Here is a 25,677-nt window from a genome sequence, read left to right as displayed (position 1 = left end):
CAGGCTTCCCATCCATGTAAAGCTGAGTCAGTCCTCAACCCCATTTAAGCATAACCTTGACCAATGGATGGGAAATTGGAAATTCACCCTGGTCCTGGACCCCATGTCTCTGATAGGCAGAGGCAAACAGAAATGCCCAAACTAGCATACACCCCATAATCTCTAGAAACTTCGTAACATACCCTCTTCTAATAAACACCCATGATATGGACACAATTGGGTTGGACTGCATGGCTAAGCTTATAAAGGCCTTGGTAGTCATTAGCCTAGTATATACTTATACACCTATGAATATGAACAATCATTGAAGTCACTTCTCAGCAAATTATTAGGGATGATAGTGGGTGACAATTATAAATTCAACCAGTACATACAAAACTACATTAAACATACTCACCAAAAACTAGATATTTTTTATAGAGCCAAAACCTTCCACAACAATTCAACTAAAACTACACTTGTCACTACTTACCTCCTCCCCTCACTGCTTAATGGCACTTCCATCCTTACCAACCTCCAGGCTTCACAAAAAGCAAAACTTAAACAATCCTATAATAAAGTAGCTTAGGTTCATAGGTAGGTAGATACTAGGCTATCTGCCCTAGGGCATTCATAAGCCCCAGCCAGAGTGTACCCGGCTTCCGCCTCCCCACTAGATTAGCCCACTGTGCCTCTGTAAAGTAGGTCACAGAAGGTACCCTTTTAAGATTAGTTTACTGTGCCTCTGTCTAGCAGGGACACAGAAGAGATCCCAGGAGTGAATTTGCGATTTCTCATCCACGAGTCCAGATTTCGCTTGAAGAGGATCAGTGAGGGGCTATGTCTAACATGAATTGGGATTCTATTCCAGAGTGAGGGGAGCCTCTGGGAAATGAATCTGTCCCTCCAGCATGTCCTATTTATTTTTGTGCTGAGGTTTAGGTCCCTGGAGCGTGTAGCTCTAAGGGACTTGGATTTTTTGAGGTGGAGCATGTCCATTAATTCTGGGTTTGACATGGCTTTGTACGTCAGGCATAGATCACCTCTGAGTAGGCGGTAAGCAACTGAGTAGAGCTGGAGTTTCTTTAGTCGAGCTGCATAGGACATCTGTTTGTAGCCCATGATCCTATTGGTGAGGTACTTTTGAGGTCTCTCCAGTTGCTGCAGGTGTCGGGTAAGGTACATCCCAAAAGGGACATTGTATTCAATTATGGGCCTGATGAGTGATGAGTAGAGGGGCACAATGACCTCTCTTGATCTAGATGCGAACCCTTTCATGATAAGGTGGGCTACATAGAAGGTCCTTCTAACCACTTTGGCAACGTGATTATCAAAGGCGAGATTACTATCTACGTTGGTCCCCAAATCTCTAATTACTTCTTCCATACTTAATGGATTACCACCTATGTGGTAATTTGTGGGCACCTTGTTTTTCCCAAAGGGGATGACTATGCACTTTTTAGCATTTAGCTTGAGGCCGTGGCTCTGGCACCAAGCATATGTCTCTGTGAGACCCTTTTGGAGGATGCTTGTGTCAGCTGGAGATTCGATTATGGCCCCCAGTTTGCAGTCATCTGCGAACTTTGTCAGCCATAATCCCCCCGTGTTAGCCTGAACCTCAGAGAAGTATATACCGAACAAGAGCAAAATTTGCAACAAATATCACTTTCAGAATCCACCACTGTATAGCAATAAAAAGTCTAAACTGGTTAGAACAGCTTCATATACACTAACATATACACAGCTTCTTACAACCTATAAAATTATCCAGCATTCATCTGCTTGTCCAGCATGAAATACCATTCTATACAACTGTATTCCCACTCAGTCATTAAAATACAGTGATCAAAAACTCTCTGTTCTCAAACCTGTCAAATCTGCTGGGCATGGTGGTATTGTATGAGGAAGTCGGGAGTGTCAGAGAAGTATGTAAGAGTGGTACAGGATATGTACTAGGGTAATGTGACAGCGGTGAGGTCTGCGGTGGGAGTGACGGATGCTTTTAAGGTGGAGGTGGGGTTACATCAAGGATCAGCTCTGAGCCCTTTCTTATTTGCAGTGGTGATGGACAGGTTGACAGATGAAATCAGACAGGAGTCCCCGTGGATTATGATGTTTGCAGATGACATTGTGATCTGTAGTGAGAGTAGGGAACAGGTGGAGGAGACCCTGGAGAGATGGAGATATGCTCTAGAGAGAAGAGGAATGAAGGTCAGCAGGACTAAGACAGAATATATGTGTGAATGAGAGGGAGAATAGAGGAATGGTGAGGATGCAAGGAGTAGAGGTGGCGAATGTGGATGAGTTTAAATACTTGGGATCAGTAGTTCAGAGTAACGGTGAGTGTGGAAGAGAGGTGAAGAAGAGAATACAGGCAGGATGGAGTGGGTGGAGAAGAGTGTCAGGAGTGATTTGTGAAAGACAAGTACCAGTAAGAGTGAAAGGGAAGGTCTACAAGAGGGTAGTGAGACCAGCTATGTTATATGGGTTGGAGACAGTGGCATTGACAAAAAGGCAGGAGTTTGAGCTGGATCTGGCAGAGTTAAAGATGTTAAGATTTGCACTGGGTGTGACGAGGGTGGACAGGATTAGGAATAAGTATATTAGAGGGTCAGCCCAGGTTGGAAGGTTTGGAGACAAAGCCAGAGAGGCAGGATTACATTGGTTTGGACATGTGCTGAGGAGGGATGCTGAGTATATTGGGAAAAAGATGCTAAGGATGAAGCTACCAGGTAACAGGAAAAGAGGAAGGCCTAAGATAAGGTTTATGGATGTGGTGAGAGAGGACATGCAGATGGTTGGTTTGACAGAGCAAGGTGCAGAGGATAGGACGAAATGGAAACAGATGATCCGCTGTGGCAACCCCTAACGGGAACAGCCGAAAGAAGATGATGATGATGGTCTGTACTCATGCAGTGTTGCTAAGGCCTGGAACTCCTTACCTATATCCATCAGGTCAATACCCTCCCTCCGCTCCTTTAAAACCACTCTGAAAGACTTCCTATTCAAAAGCTGGCTCTATTCTTGCTCAACCCCAGGATAAACAATATCTCTAAATAATAACAAAACCCTATTCATACCTTACATGTCCTTACTCCCCCTTCTTCACTTATAACTTCAGTCAGTTTCTCTTCCCTGACTATGTATCTAAATTTGCAATAACCCGTTTTTTTCTATTACTTCATATTGCAAATCCTGTTTGTATTATACTAACTTACCTTTAGTTTCTCCAAACTAGATCAAATTTCTCTAATTGCTAAATTGTTTGCTTATAAGTTGTATCTATTTTTAACCAATGTTGTCACATTATGTCTAATTTGGTATAAATATTTAAACTGTAGATGTTTTTGGATTATTTTTTTAAGACTGTAAAGTTATTGTTTCTAAAATGATTTTATAATACTTTGGAGCTTTTCTCCTTGGGTCTGTGCTGAAAATGGGCACATACCCGGTCAGAGTTTCCTGATAATCGAACGGCAATAAATAAATAAATTTTCGGATTCATGTAGATAGTAACCTGGCCTTCAACCGTCATGTGTCTAAAGTAGCAAGGAAGTTGTTCTGTGATGCCCAACTTATAAACAAGGGCATGGCATTTAGGCCCAAGAAAGCCATTGATGTTATGTAGTCCTATCTCACCGCATTTCTTGCTGGATGGGTTCGGAGCTGATATTCGGCTCCGACGCGGCTGATACTAAAGCTTGAGAGCTTTTACTGGCTTGAGGCTAGCCCCTATCCCATGCTACCTCACGGCAAATCCACATATCTCGTTTGCCACGAAAGCTTCGAGGTTGGGTCTTACTGGCTCGTTGGCTAAGTAAAACAATTTTTTGCTAAATTTAGTCTTTTTTCTACTTTTCTATCCTATGATACATATATATATATATATATATATATATATATATATATATATATATATACATACATACATATAGCTTCTTGTCTATTGTGTAACTGTTTTGAAAGTTCTCAACCCCTATTTCCCCCATAGGACTGTACAGCCCATTTAAGTTAGAGGGCTGTAGTGCCCGTTTAATTTAGAGGTCCTTTCTTCCCTGTGTGTGTGACTGTTTAAAAAAAAAAAAAAAAAAAAAAAGTTATCTTCTTCTTCCTTCCTTTCTCTGTGGTACTTAATACTTTTAGTATTGTTATCTAACTTATCTTCCTGATACTCAAAATGTCAAAAGATAAGGATAGGGAACATAAGGATCATCGCCCTACAGGGTTTAAAAAGTGTGATAGGTGTGTGCTGAAAATGTCTCTTACAGACAGCCACACCAGTTCCATGTATTGCCTGGGTGAAGCCCATTTGCAGGAACCCTGCACGTTTTGTCACGCATTTAGTACTAGACTTTTAAATGAGAGAAAGAGGAAACTCATAGATAGGGGTCTCATGACTTGTTCCTTCCAGGAACAGCTAGAACTTGGTCAGGCAGCTCCAAAATCCTCTAAGAGAAAATCATCGGCACCGGCTTCGAAGCTGACTAAAAAAACTAAAGCGTCGGAGTCAAGAAGTTCCGGTTCCGACTCAGCTTCATCCATTTCGATGCCGTTGGTTTCCTCGGCTCCGAGACAACCTTTGGTACCGAAAATATTACCTGAAATCGTGGTTGTGTCTCCCACCTTGAGATCTCCTATTTTGGAGAGAAGGAATCTTCTGTCTCCAGCAGATCCTCCAGGACTCTATCAGATGAGGACATCGAGAGGGTAGTGAAGAGGTTGCTTTTGGATCCAGCACTGGCAAGAAAATTGGCCCCTCCGGACCCAAAAGTCTCGAAGCTGACCCCTTTACTGACAACTATTCCTCCTGTGACTGCTTCACTCTCGAAGCCTATTACTTCAGGTTCCTCTGTTTTGGACCCATCGGCTCCGTGGGTTCAACCGGTTTCCTTGGAGCCAATTTCTCTATCCTCAATGGCTCAGTCTGGAGCTGAGGGATCCGAGAGCTGACGCTCTAGTGTCGACTCCGAGGGGGACAGTCACCCTAGGTTCTCGTCGGAACCAACCCTCCCTTTCAGAGCCTCGGCTCGACTCAGCTCGGCTCCCACTTCTGTTTCTGAGCCCTTCCTTCTTGCTAGGAGTCAACCATCCTTCCCCTCGGAGCAGAGATCTTCTTCAGAGTGGGGGGGGGGCTTTTGAAACCATAGAGAAGGCTTTATCCTCTGCTAAAGCCATTCCATTGGAACCTGTGTCCCACCAGCAGCAGACAGCAACCTCTTCCCCCCTGTCACTCCCACAGCGTAGGGAACCGGAGACCCAAGTAGCCTCCATTGGAGGTGCCCCCTCTTCCGAGACCTCCCCAGATTATCCCACTGGAGGGCTCCCTTGGAAGAGGCTGTGTAAGAGGAAGCATGTCAACTCACCTGAGTCTGTCACTTCAGACACTGATTTAGAGGAATCAGAAGGGTCCCCTAGATCCCCTTTGAGGATGTCTCTTTTTCTGACATCCTAGAAATCCTTAGACAGAGGGGTGATTGAAAGACGTCTAACCCTACTAAGGATGAATCAGTGTATCTTGAGGCATTTGGTTCCCGACCTTCCACTTCCTGGTGACACTGCCTTATGACCAACTTTTGGGGGTCATATCACGGAAAGCATGGACCTCTCCAGATTCAGTGGAGCCTGTCCTGAGGAGGCCAAATAAGTTTATGACAGCACCTGAGGACAAGTCTGTTCTTAGTAAGGGAGTTACCGTTGATGCTATGGTGGTAGCAGCGGCCACCAAGAAGGAATTATCTGAGACCTCTTCTAATATCTATCCTCCTAACAAGGTGTCCAGGATGATGGATAGGTATGGGAAGCATACTTTTTCTTGAGTGGCATTTACACTAAGATCTCTGAATTATCTGACTCATTTTACTCGTCTTCAGAGGGATCTCCTGAAAGAGTTAGGAGACACCCTCCAGGGTTCAGTAGCTCCGGGTTCCATGGATAAGTTTTCTGCGCAGCTCTCCACCCTTACATCCATAGCTAACTCCTCCATGAGGCTGATATCATATATGGCAGATGGAGCAAGTAGGGCAGCCGCAGCAGGAATATCCTGGAGACATTCTTGGAAGCGTCTTTGTAATTTCATTGAGTCCTTCGAGTCTTCCTTCACTAACGTCCCCTTTGATGGTTCATCTCTTTTTGGACCCCAAGTGAAAGAGACTTTGACTAGGTGCGAGTAGGAAGGGAAAACCTTATCTGCCATTGAAGTCCATCTGTCCCTCCCATCTAGACCCTATCCCAAGGATAATACGGAAGGAAAAATGTGGTTCCGTAAATCCCAAAAAGGTTTCCCTCAGGCACAAGGTCAACCCACCCCTAGAGGCAGAGGGGGAGGATATAATGGAAGATGCCACCCTTGTGGCAGATGAGGTCTGCAACATCAGGGAGACAGAGAAACTTTCTCTGATCGTCCCTTCCATCGCCACTGAGGGATTGCCCGACTGTCTGTCTCTGGAGGCAGTCGGGGGTCATCTATCGCAGTACCCAAGTGCCTGGCTAACCATCACACAAGATCATTGGGTACACACCATAATATCCACAGGTTACCTGATCCCCTTTGTTGCCAAACGCCCAACAAACCAGTCTCTACCAGACTACCAACTAGACCATGCAACATCAGAGGTCATCTTGTTGCTGAAAAAAAGAGTCATCCAAGAAGTCCCCATAGAGCAAGTAGGATCTGGAACTTACTCTCGATTCTTTTTAGTTTCAAAAAAGACGGGACTGGAGACTAATTCTAGATCTCAGCAGGCTCAACAAGCATGTAAAGAAATCAAAGTTCCGACTGGTCACTCTGCAGTCGATATTTCCCTTTATTGGGACAGACAACTGGATGTGCTCAATCGATCTCCAGGATGCATACTACTACATCAAAATGGACAGGTGCTCCAGGAGACACTTATGCTTCCGGCTGGGAGACAGTCATTTTCAGTTCAGAACACTGCCTTTTGGTCTCACTACAGCCCCCAGAGTGTTTACCAAATGAATGGCAGTGGTAACGGCTCACCTGAGACGTCAAGGATTCCAGGTTTTTCCGTACCTAGACAACTGGCTCCTCACTGCTGCCACCAGGCATCAACTCATCAGAACGAGGGACGAGACTCTATCCTTGTGCACCAGTCTAGGCATCACTGTAAACCTACAAAAGTCAGTCTTATCTCCCTTGCAGCACATTGTATATTTAGGCTCAGAAATAGACACAGCCACCATGTCACTAAGTCTAACACAGGAAAGAGTGGAGTCTCTACGCATTTAAGTCAGATCCTTGTTAAACAAAAAGTTCAGGCCAGAGTAGTCCTTCAAGTCCTAGGGACTGTGGCTTCTGCCATCCTATTAGTTCCTCTTGCTCGCCTACACATGAGGATACTTCAGTGGCTGCTATTTGCCTCACCAAAGTTTGATAACAAATGCATGCAAAAAGGATCTGACATGGTGGTTGCACACAAAACAACTTATCCTAGGTCGTCCACTTGTTCCTCCCCAAGAGAAAACAGTTTTGACCATGACGCTTCCCAGATAGGGGGGGGCATTATCTGGGAATGACAGTCCAAGGTACTTGGCAGAATCACGAGAACCACTTGCACATCAATGTTCTGGAGGTGAGAGCAGTGCTATATGCATTGCAAGCATTTCACAGCTCCCTTCGCACTGGGACGATTGCGAGTCAGTCAGACAGCATGTCTGTCGTGTGGTACATAAACACGCAAGGGGGAACCAAGTCTTACCCACTTTGCTGAGAGGCCTTAAAAATTTGGAGATAGGCAATGGATACTCAATGCTTCCTGATAGCAATGCATATCCTGGGGAAATCCAACGTAATAGTGGACAAACTCAGCCGAGCAATTCTGATGCCTCACGAGTGGTCCCTGAATCCAATGCTTGTGAAAGAGATCTTTCACAGATGGGGCCAGCCTTGCTGCGACCTATTTGCCACTCACCTGAACATCAAATGCAGCTACTACTTTGCCCTCATTCCCCATCCGGGGATGTCACCCAGGGATGCTCTAATTCATGATTGGCCCCCAGGACTTCTTTATGCCTTTCCTCCTTTTCCACTCATCCCCAAAGTAATACAGAAAGCAAGACAGTTGAGGAGTTCCTTGATCCTCATTGCTCCTTACTGGCCTCGCCAAGTTTGGTTTCCCTTCCTGTAGCCCTACCTGTTGGAGGAACCATGGATTCTGGACCCATCTCCAGAACTCCTGATTCATCACTTGGGACAGTTCCAACCCTCCATTCACACCCTCAAATTGACAGCATGGCTGCTCCAGTTCCACGAATACCCAGGTGTATTCCCCTATCCCCTGCGGTCAAATACATCCTATTTTCAGCCCGTAAACCTTCCACTCAGAAACTATAGTCCAGCAAGTGGAAAATGTTTTCCTTTTGGGCTACTAACCGGAGCTTAGATCCATATACAGCTCCTATAGAATCTATTTTATCCTTCCTAGCATCAATTTTTCATGAAGGAGCGGCAGCCGCTACAGTAAGAGTTCAGTTAGCTGCCATTTCCAGTTTCCACTTTGGCTTCATGGGAAATCCAATCATGCAGCACTCCTTGTGTAAAACTTTCTTAAAAGGAGTTCTTCTTCTCAGGCCTCCAATCAAACAGCCATTAGAACCCTGGGATTTAAACTTAGTCCTCTCATCCTTGATGTCTGCACCCTTTGAGCCATCCTCGTTGTCGGACCTAAAATTATTTTCATGGAAAACATTATTCTTAGTAGCCATAACATCTGCTAGGAGAGTCTCAGAACTGTAAGCTCTAACTATTCGACCTCCTTACATTATTTTTCACAAGGATAGTCTCTCTCAGGACAAACCCTTATTTTCTTCCCAAAATATGCTCAGAGCACAATCTGAATACTACTATTGAGCTACCTGTGTTTTTTCCAAACAACTCTAATAAGTCAGAGTATAGACTTCACCAGTTAGATGTTCACAGAATACTCAGGTTTTATCTACATAGGACTAAAGAATTCAGAAAATCAGATCAACTTTTTGTTTTCTTTTCTGACAAAAAGAAAGGCTTGCCTGTTTCTAAGATTACTCTTTCAAAATGGCTTTCGGATCGCATATCATTATCAACAAGCTGGCAAACAATTACCCGTCAAAGTTAAAGGTCACTCTACTAGACTGTAGCTACTTCATGTGCCTTTAGAGCTAGGCTCCCAATTGATACTATTTGTGCAGCAGCTACTTGGCCAAGACCACATACTTTTGTCACTCATTACAAATTGGATTTGGCCTCCCAGGACAGGTCTTCTTTTGGGTCCACTGTGCTGAAGAGTCTCTTCGCTTGAGCCACCTGGGATATAGGTGCTAGGGACGCTGTCTCATCCAGCAAGAATTACGGTGAGATGGGACTACATAACATAAATAAGTTATGTACTAACCATAACGTTCCATATTTGTAGTCCATCTCGCCTACATTCTTGCTTCCCTCCCTCCAACCCCCTTCCTGTTTTCTGGGGGATCTGGTGGACTATACTGGTGCTGCCTGGCATAGTTCTTTGTTGTTGTCCACCTGGCATACATTATATTTTCAAAATCCTTTGTCTGTATTTATGCAGCTCTCATAATTGGTCTTATTGTTTTCTTGCAAACTAGATTTGGGGGTTTGCCATGAGGCACCATGGGATAGGGGCTAGCCTCGAGCCAGTAAAAGCTCTCGAGCTTTAGTATCGGCCGAGTCGGAGCCGAATATCGGCTCCGAACCCATCCAGCAAGAATGTAGGTGAAATGGACTACAAACCATGAACTTTATGGTAAGTACATATCTTCTTTTGTACTCTGTCCTCTTCATACAAATCATTGAGTATATTGCCCCATTTGGTATGTACCTGACCAGGCAAATGCAACAACTAGAACATCCACAGAGCTTACTCACAAAAAGGATACAGGATGTAACAATATGTACTATGTGGCTTGCCTGAAAGTCTTATCCGTATACTTGATCTCCTACATATAGTTAAGGGGTGACCTTTGCCTGGCGTACAAGGCAGCTTTGGATCTTGCTATGATTGACCCTTTGCATATCTGGAAAACAAATAGCATTAGAATTACCTGATCTGTGGATAAACATTGCTTACCACATTAACAGGACATGTTGGATGGACAAGCTATTGTCTCAGACTACCCATTCTCTGGAACAGGCTTCCCCATCCATGTAAAGCAGAGTTCTTCCCTAAACTAATTCAAGTGTAACTTGGAAACTCACCTCTGGTTTGGCACCTATGTCCCTAATGGACAGAGGCAGCCTGTAAATGCTTGACCACCTAAGCACTAGTCTACATATATCCCTTAAAATAATCTTAAGTATGCTTACAGAAGAAGTTAAGGTCTATGCAGCATGCCCTAAATCAGAAAAAAATGAAGTGAAGGAATTTGTACTCTGAAATAAGGACATATTCTCAAATTTGCATGGTAGAACCAGTTTAATGTAGAACAGAAAAAAAATTGTACCTGGTAAGAAAGTACATGTGAAACAAAACCAGATACCAGAATTCTAGCACCAAGCAATCAGGGAAGAGGTACACAAAATGCTTATATGTGGGGTTATAAAAGAATCTCAAAGTGAGTAGAATAGTCCCATCACACTGGTTCCTAAACCTGAGGTTTCTGTACGTTTTTGGAATTACTTCAAAAAGTTTAACAGCACATCAAAAGAAAATAAATCAATACATTTTTTTTTGTTTTGTACTCCCAGCATCCTCTTACTTGCATATGCTAACTCCACAGGGGAAAAAAAAGATTGCATGTATTCAGTCACGGCTAGTATACAAATAGAAACCACGCTGGCAGTTATTGTTCATGTAAAAATGCGATCAGTGAGTTTCACCTCGGGAAACAGACATGGAACTGTTTAAACACATCCACTTTATACTTGACCAAATGTGCAAAGGCCTTTTTTACACATTAGAGAAAAAAAATGCAACAAAGAGTCTGCAACCAGGGATCGGGGGGGGGGGGGCCTCCAGAAGGGGAAGAAAAGTGAAGAAAAGCAAAAATGCAGGAGCCTCTTTGTCAAACCACAAACTATTTCTGTAAGCATACACTGCACATTTCAATTAAATTGTGCAGTTTAAACCAAAGCTTGACTCACAATAGCTTTTCCTTTCAAGGACAGACTTATTTTTGAAGGGACATGATCTGGCATAGATTCAGTATATCCTCTTGACTTATCAGAGTTCTTCCTTGGGCATATTAACTTTCAAGTGACAGCAAGACTATACATATTCTCATATGTACTGGACCTTAGCTCTTTAGTAAGTGATCATAAAAAGCATTTTTGCCAGAGGGCAAGACTGCCTGCAATCTGTGTGGGGAACTCCCCACTCCCACACCTCCTTATTAAATTATTCTCACTCCAAGTTCACTGCACCTTGAAGATTTCAAGATCAGTTACCGACAAGTGGCAGTGAAAAACTTGTTTTTATTATTTTATTTTATTTTACATTTGTTAACCGGGGAAGTCCGGCTAGACAGAGGTCCATTTTCAGCAGAGGCCCGGGGAGAAAAGCTCCACATTCAATAAGATACAAAACATAAATTGTTGACATGACAATAGAGCTCATATACTAGTTTAACTACATTATGCATTCACAATAGAGCTCATATACTAGTTTAGTTATGCATACACAATTTCACACATCAAATAAGATACAAACATAAATCATTGACTTGACATTAGAGGACATAAACTATTTTAGCTATACATTCGTACTTTCACACAGTCATGATGGTAGACATTATTAGCTAGTCTGTACATTTTCTGTGGAGTCTTAGTTGAGAAACTTCACATAGTAGTAATACAGAGTGTGTCCTTGACAGAAGAATAGCTGAATTTAAGTCTACATATAAGCATTCATTGTATACTTCATTCATCATTGTTAGCAATATTGGCTAGTAGCACTGCTGGAGGTTGAAAATTGCAAGTGAGGGAAGAGAGGAGATGAAAGAGAGCGAGTGTTAGAGGGAGGAGTGAAAGATTTAGTTAGCTGTTCAATCGGCATTAGACTGACCTTAGGATTGGGTAGGAAGAAGAAGCTGACACTGAGTGAGTCGATCAAGCAAGGGAGAAACATGGGTATAGCCAGTTTCCTAGATAATGGGTTTTGAGGAGTTTTTTAAATTGGAGGGGGATGTGGTTGAAGTTAATTGACTTGGGAGTGAATTCCAGATATTGGCAATGGAACAGGCAAAGAGAGATTTACCAGCTGTATTTCTGTGTTTGATGACATTGACTAGATTTTGATTATTTGATCTTAAGGTACTAGTGGAAGTGTAGGGATGAATTAATTGCTGGAGTGCTGGAATGTTTTCTGGGAGGTAGTAGATTTTGTGTGCCATTGAGAGTTGGTTGAGTAAGAGTAGTTGTGGTAACTCAAGCCAGTTGAGTTGCCTGAGGGCAGGGCAGTGATGTGATCTATAGGATGCATCAGTGGCAACTTTTGCAATCCTGTTGTAACAGGATTCCATTTTGCTTAGTTCGCTGTGATGTAAGTTAGTAAATACTGGGTAGGCATAAAGCAGGATAGATAGGAGGTGTGTCCTTGCAATAGTGGCTTTGGTATGTTTGGTGAGGAACTGTTTGTTCCTATAAAGGAGACCCAGCTTTTTGCTGACTTTTTATATTGTTTGGGCTATGTGTATGTCAAATTTCAGGTTGTTGTCAATTTCTACTCCTAGGAGTTTAGTGTGGGTAGTTGGGCTGATTATTATGTTTTCCTTTGATTTTATAGTAAAGCTGCTGTTTGTAGGGGGAGATTTTCCTGGACTGAAGAGAATGAGTTGTGTCATTTTAGGGTTTAGTATCAGTTTGATTTTAGAAAACCAGGATTCTATTTGTGAGAAGTTGTTTTGAGTTATGGTTTGGAGCTCATTTAGGATGGAGGCAGCACATATGATAGTGGTATCATCTGCGTATTGCACAAGTGAGGCTGAGAGAGAGGCTGTGGCTATGTGGTTAGTGAAGAGAGAGAACATCAGTGGACCTAGGATGGACCCTTGTGGGACACCTATGGCTACTGGTAATAGGGGGGGCAGTTGTCCTTGCCATCGGACTGCTTGCTGTCGATTGGATAGATAGTCACTGAACCATGATTTGGTGGAGGGGCTTATGTTAAGGGTAGTTAGAGTGTCTAGGAGCATTGAGTGGTTAACCATATCAAAGGCTTTGGATAAGTCTAGGAATATGGAGGCTGTAAATAGACCGTTGTTTCTATGATTATTGACAATATCAGTGACAGAGAGTAGTGCTGTTGTGGTGCTGTGGTAGGATCTGAAGCCATGCTGTGACTTGGCTAGTAGGTTGTTTTGTTGGAGGAATTTCATTAATTGATAATGCACAACTCTTTCCATTATTTTAGATAGGGGAGAAAAAATAGCTATGGGTCGGTAGTTGGTCAGTTCAAGTGATTTGCCTCCTTTATGCAATGGTATGATGTGGGATATTTTCCGTAAGTTGGGAACTTTACATTCTGATATTGATCTATTAATAAGGATGGAAACTGGGTAGGCTATTACTTCTGATGCCATTTGAAGGAAGTCTGCTGGCAGGTTGTCAGCTGCTAGGGTGGTTGGTTTCAGTTTTTTATGGAGTTTAGCAATTGTATTTGTGGATACTGGGTGCAGGGAGAAGTTAGAGAGGTGGTCTAGTGAGCTGGTATGGTTGGGGGTGTCTGTAGATTTGAGAGCATTAGTTTTATTTTGGGTGTTGGCTAGGGCTTGGACAGTTTCAGTAAAAAATTTTATTAAACTGAGTGGGGATGTTATCGTGGTTAGTTGGTAATACAGGTGTGGGGGTGGAGGATTTTCCTGGGTGCAGTAAGTTGCTTATTGTAGCCCAGAATTTGTTAGGATTATGAGTGTGTTTTTCTTGCATGGATTTATAGTAGTTAGTTTTGTCTATTTTTATTTGTTTTCTGACTTTGTTCCTAAACTCTTGATAGTTTTGTTTCAAAGAAGCGGTTTTGACTTTGTGAAATTGTAACCAGGATTTGTCCCTTTCTTTCATTAATGTTTTGGTATCTTTTGTTAGCCATGGGGCATATTTGGTTTTGATTCTAATGATTCTAGAGGGTGCGTGCTGGTTTAGAATCTTTAGGAATTTTGAATTAAAGTACTGTACAGCTTTGTCTATTGGTAGTTGTTTTAGTGGGTTCCAACTGCAGTATTTAAGTGCATTGGTAAATTCAGTGGGTTTAAAAGATCGTTTGTTCCATATTACCCTGACTATAGGTTGATGAGTATGGTGTGGTCTATTCCTAATTATGTAGGTTGCTTGGTGATCACTCAGACTCTCTAGAAGACAGTCTGATTGCTGTGCTTGAGTGTGGTCAGATATCAGAATCCAGTCTAGTATAGACTGCTGATTGCTTTTCTTGTCAATTCTAGTGGGGTCAGTTATAATTTGAGAGAACCCATGAAGGTTAATGTGGGCTGTTGGGGTTTGGCTGGTGCAATCAGACCAGTCAATGTTAAAGTCGCCTAATAGTATGGTTTCTTGTGAGAGATAGGTGGACATCCAGTCTAGTAAGCTTTCTAGTTTAGTAATGTTATTGCCTGGTGGGATATAACCCCCAGCAATAATTATTTGTTTGTTGGAATTAAGATTTAATCTTGCAAGAATTAGTTCTACATCTTTGATATCATCAGAATTACATTCAATTTGATCTATATTGAGATGACTTTGAAACAGGATAGCTACACCTCTTCCCTTTTTTCCAATTCTATCTTTGCATAGAATATTGTATCCAGGACATGTAATTTTGTTACTATGGTTATCTGGTTTGAGCCATGTTTCTGTTAACATGGTTATATCTGGTTTATAAAGAGCTAGGAGGGTGTGAAGGTCCTGTGTTTTGCTAAGTATACTTCTTGTGTTTAGGTTTAATAGGAGGAGTGATGAAGTTGGTCTTGGGTATAGAGGATTTGGTTGATTTGAGTTGGTATTGGGAGATGTTTTGGGACCTGGGTTTGGGTGAATGTCTCCACAGCAGGAGAGGTTTTGGCGAAGGTAGAGGTATAGTTTGGCCAATTTATGTAGTATTTTTGTTAGTTTTGAATAGTATTCAGGGTTGGCATTCTGTTGACTAATGTAATATGGGTGAGAGAGAGGGTGTGATGAATAGAGGTTGTAAGGTGATATGGGACAGTTTAGTTTTAAAGAGTTTGTTAGGATGTCTATTTGCCATGGTGGAGGGGGGGTGAAGTTGAGGTATGAGTGATAGGAGGTGAGAATAGACAACTGGAGAAGAGAGAGGACAATTAATGGATAAGGTGCTAGTTTAAGTAGGTGGGTGTTATATGTGTTGGACATGTTGTGGTGCAGAGAGGTATTGGACAAGTTTGAGAGGGTTATTGGTAAGGTTAGGAGTTGGTTGTAGAATAAAGGGTGTGGTGTTAGGTGTGACTGCTATGAGTGAATGTGGGTGTGCTCACTGATTGTAATGGAGATGATGTGGGTGTGGTGTATACCTATAAATGTATACGGCGGTGGGAATGGGGGTAGGGTAGGGGAGCGTAGAGAGCCCGAGAGCTAGCGAGGGTGAACAGAGCGGGGCAGCACCGTCATGTAGGTGCAGCAGAAGGTATATGAAAAAAAAATCCGTGAGTATTTCAAGACCTTCTGTGGGTCAATCTATTTGCTTAGTGTTTGATTTAAGCATATAATTGTCGCTTTTAATTCTTTTTCTTTTTATATTCTTAATATTTATTTGTATTTTGTTTGCACTAATCTTTGAGGGGGGCTAAGCAGTAGTGAATCTGAGATGAGGCTAAAGGAGATGAGTAAGTGGATAAAGATAGAGAATGGGGGATTATGGCTTGGGGGTTGAGCAGGGTGCTTTTTGTGTAGGAAAAAAGTGTCTGAGAAAGGCAATAGTGGTGGTTAAGGAGGAGTAATGAGTGACTCCTTCAGTGTGAAGCCTGGGAGTACAGGTATAGAGCTGGCAGAGAGTATGGCTAGGTAGGTAGGCCTGAGGTAGCTTTGTCTATTAAGGGAGCAGGGGTAGTAGGGTGGGGGTAGATAGATATGTGTTGTGGCTGACCAGGAGCAAATACCTTTTAGGAGGCACAAACAGTAGGCACACACCTATTGTTAAATACTGGGTAGAGAAGGACAGGTCTATTTAGAATAAGGTATCACATACACTGTTAGTTGCTTTTACTGTATCTGGAGATGACTTCCACCAAGTAGGAGCACTTGTAGTTGGTATGGGTGGTCTTCAAATTTGCCTGGAGTTTATGTAAAAGCCTTGTTTGTTTTGTTGCCAGGGACACTGTTAGTTGCTTTTACTATATCTGGAGATGACTTCCACCAAGTAGGAGCACTTGTAGTTGGTATGGGTGGTCTTCAAATTTGCTTGGAGTTTAGTTAAAAGCCTTGTTTGTTTTGGTGCCAGGGACACTGTTAGTTGCTTTTACTGTATCTGGAGACCAAGTATGAGCACTTGTAGTTGGTATGAGTGGTCTTCAAATTTGTCTTGCTTTTTCTCTGAAATGTACTGAACTCAGGTTGGCCACAGCTTGATATTATCAAGTATTACAATCTCAACTTAAAGTGAAGCAAGTAACAAAAATGCAAGCAACTGCAAACTCCAACTGTAATGCTGAAATAACTGACTTGAGCTGAAGTTATTTAAGCAAGTGTTTAAGTCAGTTTGGCACTGATCCCCTGAGAAGTGGAAACAAACCAGCTGGAACAAGGAATCATATGAGATTCAGCATTGTTACAGCTGAAAAAGGGCTGAGGGTTGGAATTAGAGAGAGTATGCTTGTGTGCACACATGTGTTTGTGTGTTTCTGTGTGTGCATGTGTGTTTCTGTGTGTGCATGGATTTTGTTTTCATTAATTACTGTGTGGTACAGTGTAGAAGATCCAAAAAAAAAAATACAAAAAAACATTTCAGCCAGTATTGAGGAACAGGGTTCATTTGATTCTGATAGCCCTTGCTGAGCACATTCTTTTGCTCTTTTTTACTGTAAACTAAAAGAAACAGTTATGCATGCAAATTAGATGTCCCTTGATTAACAAAAAACATATTGCAAAATCAATTACAGCAGGGAAGTGGATTGAGGCAGTAATGCTTAGCCTCTTCAGTGGACTGATTACAAGCAAATAAACATTCTGGGCTAAACTGTCATGTCTTCTACCATGCTTTATTGATTGAGCAAGTGTGTGAGTTCATATTTAGGTGTTGAAGAGTAGGTGTGGTGAATGCCCAAGCATATTCAGGCATTGAGCCTCCACCAGCAACAACCAGACTGCTTCCTTTAAACTTCTACTATTTGCACAGTCCTTGATGGCCTGTGTTTAAAAGCCATCAGTGACTGTGCCAATAGATATCAGTAAGCCTGCCATGTTGACGGATGAAAATTGAATTAGGGTGGTAACTTTTAACTGGCACATTTGTTAAAGTTTTGCATATAGTCCTCATCATGCTGTGGAAATCAGAGAACTGAGTTAGTACATAAATGAAAGCCAACGCAAAAGGTAACCCTTAATGCTGTTGCTTAGTGGCATACTTCTACTTTAGAGAAAATATGCATGTTAAGTTGTCAATCACGCCTTCATTCTTGCTGGATGGGTTTGGAGCCGAACCTCGGCTCAGACTCGGCCTATACTAAAGCTCGAGAGCTAATTTTACTGGCTCAAGGCAACCCTATATCCCATGATGCTAGGCGGTAACTACCCAGATCTCGTTTGCCGCTTTCGCTAGCGAGGTGCTCTTTTTACCGGCTCACAGATTAGTGATAAAATTTAAGAAAAATTCTAGTTTTTCTACTTAGTTTTCCCATTATTTTGTCTAAATAGGCTAGTTTTACTGTTATTTCAAATTTTAGTTCCTATTTTTTATCCCTTATCCCAGTTATACTCCCTACCCTAGGTTAGGCCTTAGGCCCTTCCATTTTTTCTCAAGTCCCCTCAAAGGGATTCTTAGCTGTGTGTGTGTGCCCTTAGTATCCCTGTATCCCTGTCTGTTTGAGTGTGTGTGTGTGTGTGTGTGGATTCTAACTTTAGAATCTTGTTTTTCTTTTCGACAGCAATATGTCGAAAGAGACAAAGGTCTCAGGCTTCAAGAAGTGTGACTCGTGCTGTCAGAAGATGTCGCTGACAGACGGTCACACTTCTTGTGTTTATTGCCTAGGACCCCTGCACCTGCAGGACTCTTGTTCTGTGTGCCATGCATTCAGCCCAAGAGTCCTGCAGGAGCGCAGGAATAAGATGATCTTGAGGGGCTTGTTAAAGCCCGAAGGTTCCCCGGCTAAGTCCGTGCCGGGGAAGCCTTCGAAGCCATCCAAACCGTCGGCTCCGTGCTCTAAGCCTTCGGATGGTGGCTCACCTTCTGCGACACGATCGACTCCAGCTGGAGCAGATACGTCTGTATCGCAGCTTCCTGCATCGGCTCCAGCCGGAGCCAATGCCTCCAAGACTCAATCTTCACAGTCGGCTCCAGCTGGAGCCGACGTGTCTACGGCTCCATCGGCTCCACCAATCTCCATGCCCTCTACACGTAAGAGGTCCAGATCTCCATCTCTGGAATCTATCCATTCGGCTCCGAGATCACCTTTACTCTCGGAGCGGAGCCATTCCTCTCGGTCTTCCAGGCTTTCCGACCATGACCTTGAGAGGGTGGTTAGCAGACTGTTAAAGTCTCAGGCACTGGCCCAAATGCTTCACAGCCCATCTCATCAGACAGTGGCTACATCCATACAACCCACTATTCCTCCTTCGACTCTGCCCCAGTGTTCGGAGCCGGAGCTCCTCGGAGCCGCGACCGTTGTGATGTCGGAGCCGATACCTCCCCCTTCGGCTCCTTCGTCTGTTCCAATCTCGCCCATGGTGCCTTCCTTGGAGGGATCTGGGCGCTTGGACTCTCTCACCGGCTCTGAGGGGGCGAGTGGCATCGGACCCTTGTCCGACCCTGTTCTCCCTCTCAGAGCATCGGCGCTGTTGAGTTCAGCCCCAACATCGGCTTCGGAGCCTTCCCTGTCAGTGCTAGCTGGGGTTCCTAGTTCTTTGGAGCGGGAGCCCTCTGGCCTGCCTAATAGGGGTGCCTTCGAGGTCATGAGGAGCGTACTGGCCCCAGTGCCTGCTCTACAGTCAGCTCCAACAGCTCCTCCCACTGTAGTGCCTGCTGAGGTCTCTTCCCACTCTCTTGCCCCCGGCTGTAGAGATCCAATGCCTCAGGTTTCCCCACTCGGAATACCCTCCTCTTCCGAGGTTTCTCCTGATCTGTCAGGTGAACCCCCGCGTAAGAGGACATGTAAGAGGAAGCATGTGGACTCCCCTAAGTCCATCACATCTGATACCGACTTGGATGAGTCGGAAGGATCCCCAAGGTCCCCCTCTGAGGATGTCTCCTTTTCTGACATCCTTGAAATCCTTAAACAGAGGGGGAACTGGTCTTCCCTTAATCCTTCCGAGGATGAGTCGGTTTACTTGGAGGCTTTTGGTTCTCGACCCTCCACCTCCTGGGTGTCTCCGCCCTTCAACCCCCTTATGGAAGTGGTGGTGCGGAAGGCATGGACGGCCCCTGATTCGATGGAACCCACCCCACGGAGGCCTTCCAAATTTATAACAGCCCCTTCGGATAAGCAATTTTTATCTAAATGTGTCCCAGTTGATGCCATGGTGGTGGCGGCAGCCACCAAGAAGGAACCGGCTGATCCTTCAGTGCCTATCCATCCGCCTAACAAGGAATCTAGGACAATGGATAGGTATGGCAAGTGGATGTTCTCATCAGCGACCTTTGCCATGCGGTCGCTGAATTACATATGCCACTTCACCCGTCTTCAAAGAGACATTCTCAAAGAACTGGGTGAGGTTCTACAGGATCCATCAGCTGCTGGGTCTCAGGACAAAATTAACTCACAGCTAGGAACCCTGAATTCCATTGTCAACTCCTCCATACGGCTTATTTCCTATGCAGCCGATGGAGCGAGTAGGGCTGCAGGCACAGGTGTGGCTTTAAGGCGTCATGCCTGGATGCGGCTTTGCAACTTCGCAGACCCCTTCAAGGCATCCTTCACTAACTCCCCCTTTGATGGTTCAGCGTTGTTTGGACCTCAAGTGAAAGATACTTTGACTAGATGCGAACAAGATGGCAAGACTCTTTCTGCTGTAGGAGTCCATTTTTCAACCCCATCTAGACCATATCCTAAGGGTCAAAACGGTGGAAAAATGTGGTTCCACAAATCACAAGGAGTCACGCCTGACGCAAGAGGTCAGTTCCCCTCTAGAGGCAGAGGTGGGAACAACAACAACAGACGCCATCCAAGAGGCAGAGGGGGTCCGCGGAATCAGGGTAGCAGAGAAACCCTCTCTGACAAACCCTTCCAGCATCCTTGAGGTGCTGCCCGACTGTCCACCTTCGGAGGCAGTCAGGGGAAGATTATCGCTGTACCCACAAGCCTGGCTCTCCCTCACTCAAGACAAATGGGTGCAGTCGATTATATCCGAGGGTTACAAAATCCCCTTTATCCAAACCCCAACTATTCAAATAGGGTCTCTTCCAGACGTTCCACCCAGTCTAAGGGAACAAGCAGCACTAAAAATATTAAAGCTGCTAAAAAAGAGAGCCATCCAGCCAGTCCCAGCAGACCAACTATAATCCGGAGTCTACTCAAAGTTCTTTTTGGTACCAAAAAAAAACAGGGGACTGGAAGCCAATATTGGATCTCAGCAAACTAAATAAGTTTGTAAAAAGAACGAGGTTTTGGATGGTCACGCTACAGTCCATTCTACCCCTTCTGGGCAAGGACAATTGGATGTGCTAAGTGGAACTTCAGGATGCGTACTATCACATCAAAATACACAGGCGCTCCAGAAGGTTTCTCCGCTTCCGGCTGGGGCCCAGTCACTACCAGTTCAGAGCCCTGCCCTGTGGTCTCACTACAGCCCCCCGAGTGTTCACCAAATGTATGGCAGTGGTTGCGGCTCACCTGAGACGTCAAGGATTCCAGGTGTTTCCATATCTAGGCGACTGGCTCCTCACTGCCACCACCAGGCGTCAACGTCTTCTAGCCAGAGATTACACCATTCACATTTGCAAAGGGCTAGGTATCTCTAAATTTTGAAAAGTCTGCCTTGTCGCCTTGTCAGTCTATTACCTTCATAGGCACCACCTTGGACACTGTTCAGCTCTCAGCAAAGTTAACAGAGCAGAAGGTCTTAGATATTCAAAATCATGTTCACGTCCTCCTTCAGAACAACAAAATTCAGGCCAGGTATGTTCTGAAAGTATTAGGTCTCATGGCGGCAGCCATCACGCTTCTTCCCCTTGCCCGCTTTTACATGCGGCTTCTTCAGTGGATGCTTTTCTCCCAGTGGTCCTTCCAACAGCTCCCTATGACACACAAAATCTTAATAACTCTATCTTGCAAAAAACATCTGTCTTGGTGGATGGTCTCCCCTCAAGTCCATCAAGGCAGACCATTTACTCCTCCCCCCCAGTTGCCATGGTCACATCGGACCCCTCCCTGATTGGGTGGGGGGGGCATTTTCAGGGCAGGACAGTCCATGGCACATGGCAACCTTTCGAATGCCACTTGCACATAAACGTCCTGGAGATGAGAGCAGTGCTTTTGATGTTGCAAGCCCTCCAAGACTCTCTTCCCCTGGGGACTATTGCAATTCAAACGGACAATATGTCCGTAGTATGGTATATCAACAAGCAAGGCGGAACCAAGTCTTATCCCCTGTGTCAGACTCTGGCAATGGGCGATCTCCTCTCAGCGGTTTCTGATAGCAACGCATATCCCCGTGTAGTCCAGTGTCATAGTGGACAGGCTGAGCAGAGCTATTCTCATGCCCCACGAGTGGTCTCTCAAGCAATCAGTGACGGAGGAAATTTTTCTGAAGTGAGGGTTTCCTTGCTGCGATCTTTTTGCAACTCCACAAAAGAGCAAGTGCCTCGACTTCTTCACTCTCTTCCCCCTTCCAGGCCATCCCCCCAGAGACGCTCTAGTCCACGATTGGCCTCGGGGACTTCTATATGCTTTTCCCCCCTTTCCATTAATCACACAGATAATTCAGAAAGCTACCGCCTTGAGATCCAAGATGATTCTCATTGCCCCTGACAGATATGGTTCCAGTTCCTGCATCGTTATCTTTTGGAGCAGCCTTGGCATCTGGATCCAGTGCCAGATCTTTTGGCCCATCAGTCAGGGCAGCTGCACCAATCCCTCCAATCTCTCAACCTCACAGCTTGGTTGCTCCACTTCCGTCCCTAGCCAGGCTTCCAATGATTTCAAATTCTGTCCGGGATATTATCGTAGCTTCCCTTAAGTCTTCCACCAGAAGGATCTATGCTAGTAAATGGCAATGTTTTTCCTTCTGGGCAAAGGCTAGGAATATAGATCCCTTCACTGCTCCAATACACTCGGTCTTAGATTTCCTAGCTGAAATTTTTCATTCAGGATCTTCATCCTCCAGAGTAAAAGTTCAGTTAGCAGCCATTTCAAATTTTCACATAGGCCTGTCAGACTCCAGCATCATGTCCCATAAGCTTTGCAAGGCATTCCTCAGAGGTATCTTTTTACTCAAGCCCCCGATCAAAGACCCCCCACCACAGTGGGATTTAAACTTAGTTTTAACATCCTTGATTCTCCTTCCCTTTGAACCTGCGGCTTCCTGTTCATTGAAGTTACTTTCCTGGAAGACACTCTTCCTAGTCGCCATTACATCTGCTAGGAGAGTATCTGAACTTCATGCCCTTTGCATTCGTCCTCCTTATTTAGTTTTCCACAAAGACAGAGTTTCTCTAAGAACTAACCCGTCTTTTTTACCCAAGGTGGCTTCTCAGGCAAATTTAAATCAATCTATTGATCTTCCAGTTTTCTTCCCTAATCATTCAAACAGGGCGGAGCAAAAACTGCATTGCCTGGACGTTCATCGTCAGCTCCGCTACTATCTGGACAGAACTAAACAAATCAGGAAATCTGATCAACTCTTTTTATCTTATGCAGAAAGTAGAAAGGGCCTTCCGGTATCCAAAGTAACCCTGTCTAGGTGGCTGTCTTCTGTGATTACCTGTATTTATCAACTCAGAGGTAAAGAATTGCCTTCTAGGCCAACAGCCTATTCAACGAGAGCATTAGCTACATCAACAGCCTTTCAAGCTAGATTACCAATAGACACTATCTGTGCGGCAGCCACATGGGCCTCTCCTCATACCTTTGTTACACATTACAAATTGGACATGGCCTCCAGAAACAGAGCAAATTTTGGTTCCACTGTTCTCAAGAGTCTGTTCCAATGAGCCACCCAGGATGAAGGTGCTAGGGACGCGGTCCCATCCAGCAAGAATGAAGGCAAGATTGACAACTTAACATTGAGAAGTTATGTACCTACCATAACGTTCCATGTTAGTTGTCTTCTCTCGCTTTCTTTCTTGCGTCCCGCCCACCATCCCCCTAGCCTGGACAGAACAAAAGGATTTCCCCTTCTTCTAAGGGACCTTATCTTGCACTATTCCAAGCCCAAACAGGTGGTCCTCGGGTAGCTACGGCTTCAGATAGTGACATTTGGGGAGTTCTCCTTTCTCCTCCTCCACCTGAGTGGGGAGACTGAATTGGCTATTGTTTTCTCAGCTACTAAACGAGATCTGGGTAGTTACCGCCTAGCATCATGAGATATAGGGTTGCCTCGAGCTGGTAAAATTAGCTCTCGAGCTTTAGTATAAGCCGAGTCGGAGCCGAGGTTCGGCTCTGAACCCATCCAGCAAGAAAGAAGGCGAGAGAAGACAACTAACATGGAACGTTATGGTAGGTACATAACTTCTCAATTTCATACATTTTCAGATGCCCATAGTAGTCTCATCTGACTTAGAATCATATTTGAAGTATGCTTTAGAACAGGTGTTCAAAGTTCACCTTTGCGCGTATCAAGGTTGGTTCTTATTTAGACTTCAGGATGTTTCTGCATATTGCTACAAATGAATCCTCTTTTTCTGCACTGTATGCAGGTTATTAATAAAGAAGAGGAGTTGCTGGAGCGTGAAGTAAGCCAGTTTCCATCACTGCAGACAGCATTTACAAATAAGCAACCCTATGATCAACTCTGGGTAACAGCATATAACTTTCATGTCAAGTCAGATTTATGGATGAATGGTAAGTAACCATCAAAAAGAAAGTAATACCACACTCATTGTCACAGTTGTTTATCTTAACTGCTAATATAAATGAATCTTACAAGTGTATTTTGTGTGTGTGTATGTGTGTGTGTGTGTGTGTGTGTGTGTGTGTGTGTGTGTGTGTGTGTGTGTGTGTGTGTGTGTGATTAATAAAACATGCTGTAGCTTGTTCTTTTCCAACATTAATGCACAGCTGCTGTGCTGTGAGATGCAAAGCCAGCAGGCAGGTGCTTTACAAGCTTGTTTGTGTTGTAGCAATGATTGAGTGCAAAGCATAGCATCTGAAGCATGTTGCTGCACTTAGGTAATGGCATCTTTTTGTTACACAGGTATTTTTTTGGGGGGACTTCGACTAGAACACATTTCAGATATATACAAAAATGCGCACTGTTTGCGTGCATGCAAGTACGTGTGCGCGTGTGTACATGCTAGTGACCCAGATGAATGAGTGTTAAGGTGACAGCTGCCTAGTTGACTACATATGGCTGACACAGGTGTGTGAGCTAGCAAAAATTCAGTGTTTGGGAAATTTGCTCTTAGACTATGTTTGTGCAGTCTCAGAGTTAGTATATATTATTATTGGGGGAGTGGGAACACAGCCCCCTCCCCACATGACGTGCAGGATGTTTCTCCTTTTGCAAAAAACAGTGTTTTTATTTGTTTCCTTAGTTTGTCTGCACATGCATAGTCCTGTGTGTTAATTGTGTTGTTTTAGATCGTTTGTGGTCAGCATTATTGCAGCTGACATTGTGTGTTTTAGAGTAAAAGTTGTACACCTATATTTATTTATTCATTTTAATTAATTAATTAATTAATTTCACATTTGTTAACCGGGTTAGTCCAACTGAGTTTGCAAACAAACCCATTTTCAGTGGAGACCCAAGAGGAAAAGCCCCAGCAAACATAAATAAGGATAAAGTGACAATATACAAGTATTAAATAACAATCACAATACAAAATAATTATAAAAAAGAAAAGGTTATTAACTATTTGCATTGCATTGATAGTTGTTGTGTCTTTTGGCTTTTCCCGGTTAGGGGTCGCCCCAGCGGAACTCCGGTCTGCTAATGATTGGCAGTTGATTTTTACGTGCTGAGTTGCCAGCCCTATCGCACAACCTTCAACGAAGGTACGCCCGTTCACGCATGTCTCCATGCAGAAGACGCTCTAGCTGAGGGTCGAACCGGTCAGCGGCTTACTGTGTGGTGACAATGCTACCGCAGCACCACCACCGTGGATTACTGCATTGCATTGATAGTAAGCAACCTATTTTCAGAGGAGACCCAAGGGGAAAGTGCCCCAGCAAACATAAGCAAAGATAAACATACTGGACAAAAACTATTAAAAATAACAATGCAAATATGCAATTAATTATAAAGAGAAAAACAAAATAAAAAAATTATGAACATTAAGGGATGCAATGATAGCAGAAGTCTAAATTTACTACAAGTAAGAGTAAAAACAAAAGGATAATCATTGTTCAAAAGAAGGAAAATATACATACATTGATAGGAAGTGGGGGAAAAGATAAATAGTGTAGAGAATGGGAGGGAGGTGAGAAAGGAGG

General features: G+C 43.8%; 1 protein-coding gene across 1 annotated transcript in view; it reads left to right on the top strand.

The window, feature by feature from the left end:
* DNAH3 (dynein axonemal heavy chain 3) overlaps window positions 1–25,677 on the top strand; it is a 2,217,123-nt gene that overhangs the window by 968,982 nt on the left and 1,222,464 nt on the right. Inside the window, exon 17 of the mRNA XM_044089509.1 lies at window positions 23,943–24,087. Within this exon, the coding sequence (XP_043945444.1) occupies window positions 23,943–24,087 (145 nt within the window). The remainder of the gene's footprint in view (window positions 1–23,942; window positions 24,088–25,677) is intronic.

This window comes from Protopterus annectens, chromosome 12.part0, assembly GCF_019279795.1.
Source record: "Protopterus annectens isolate FY-2018-M chromosome 12.part0, PAN1.0, whole genome shotgun sequence".
NCBI classification, from domain to species: domain Eukaryota; kingdom Metazoa; phylum Chordata; order Ceratodontiformes; family Protopteridae; genus Protopterus; species Protopterus annectens.
Note: the sequence above shows the minus strand (reverse complement) of the source record. Positions and strands in the feature narration are given on the sequence as shown.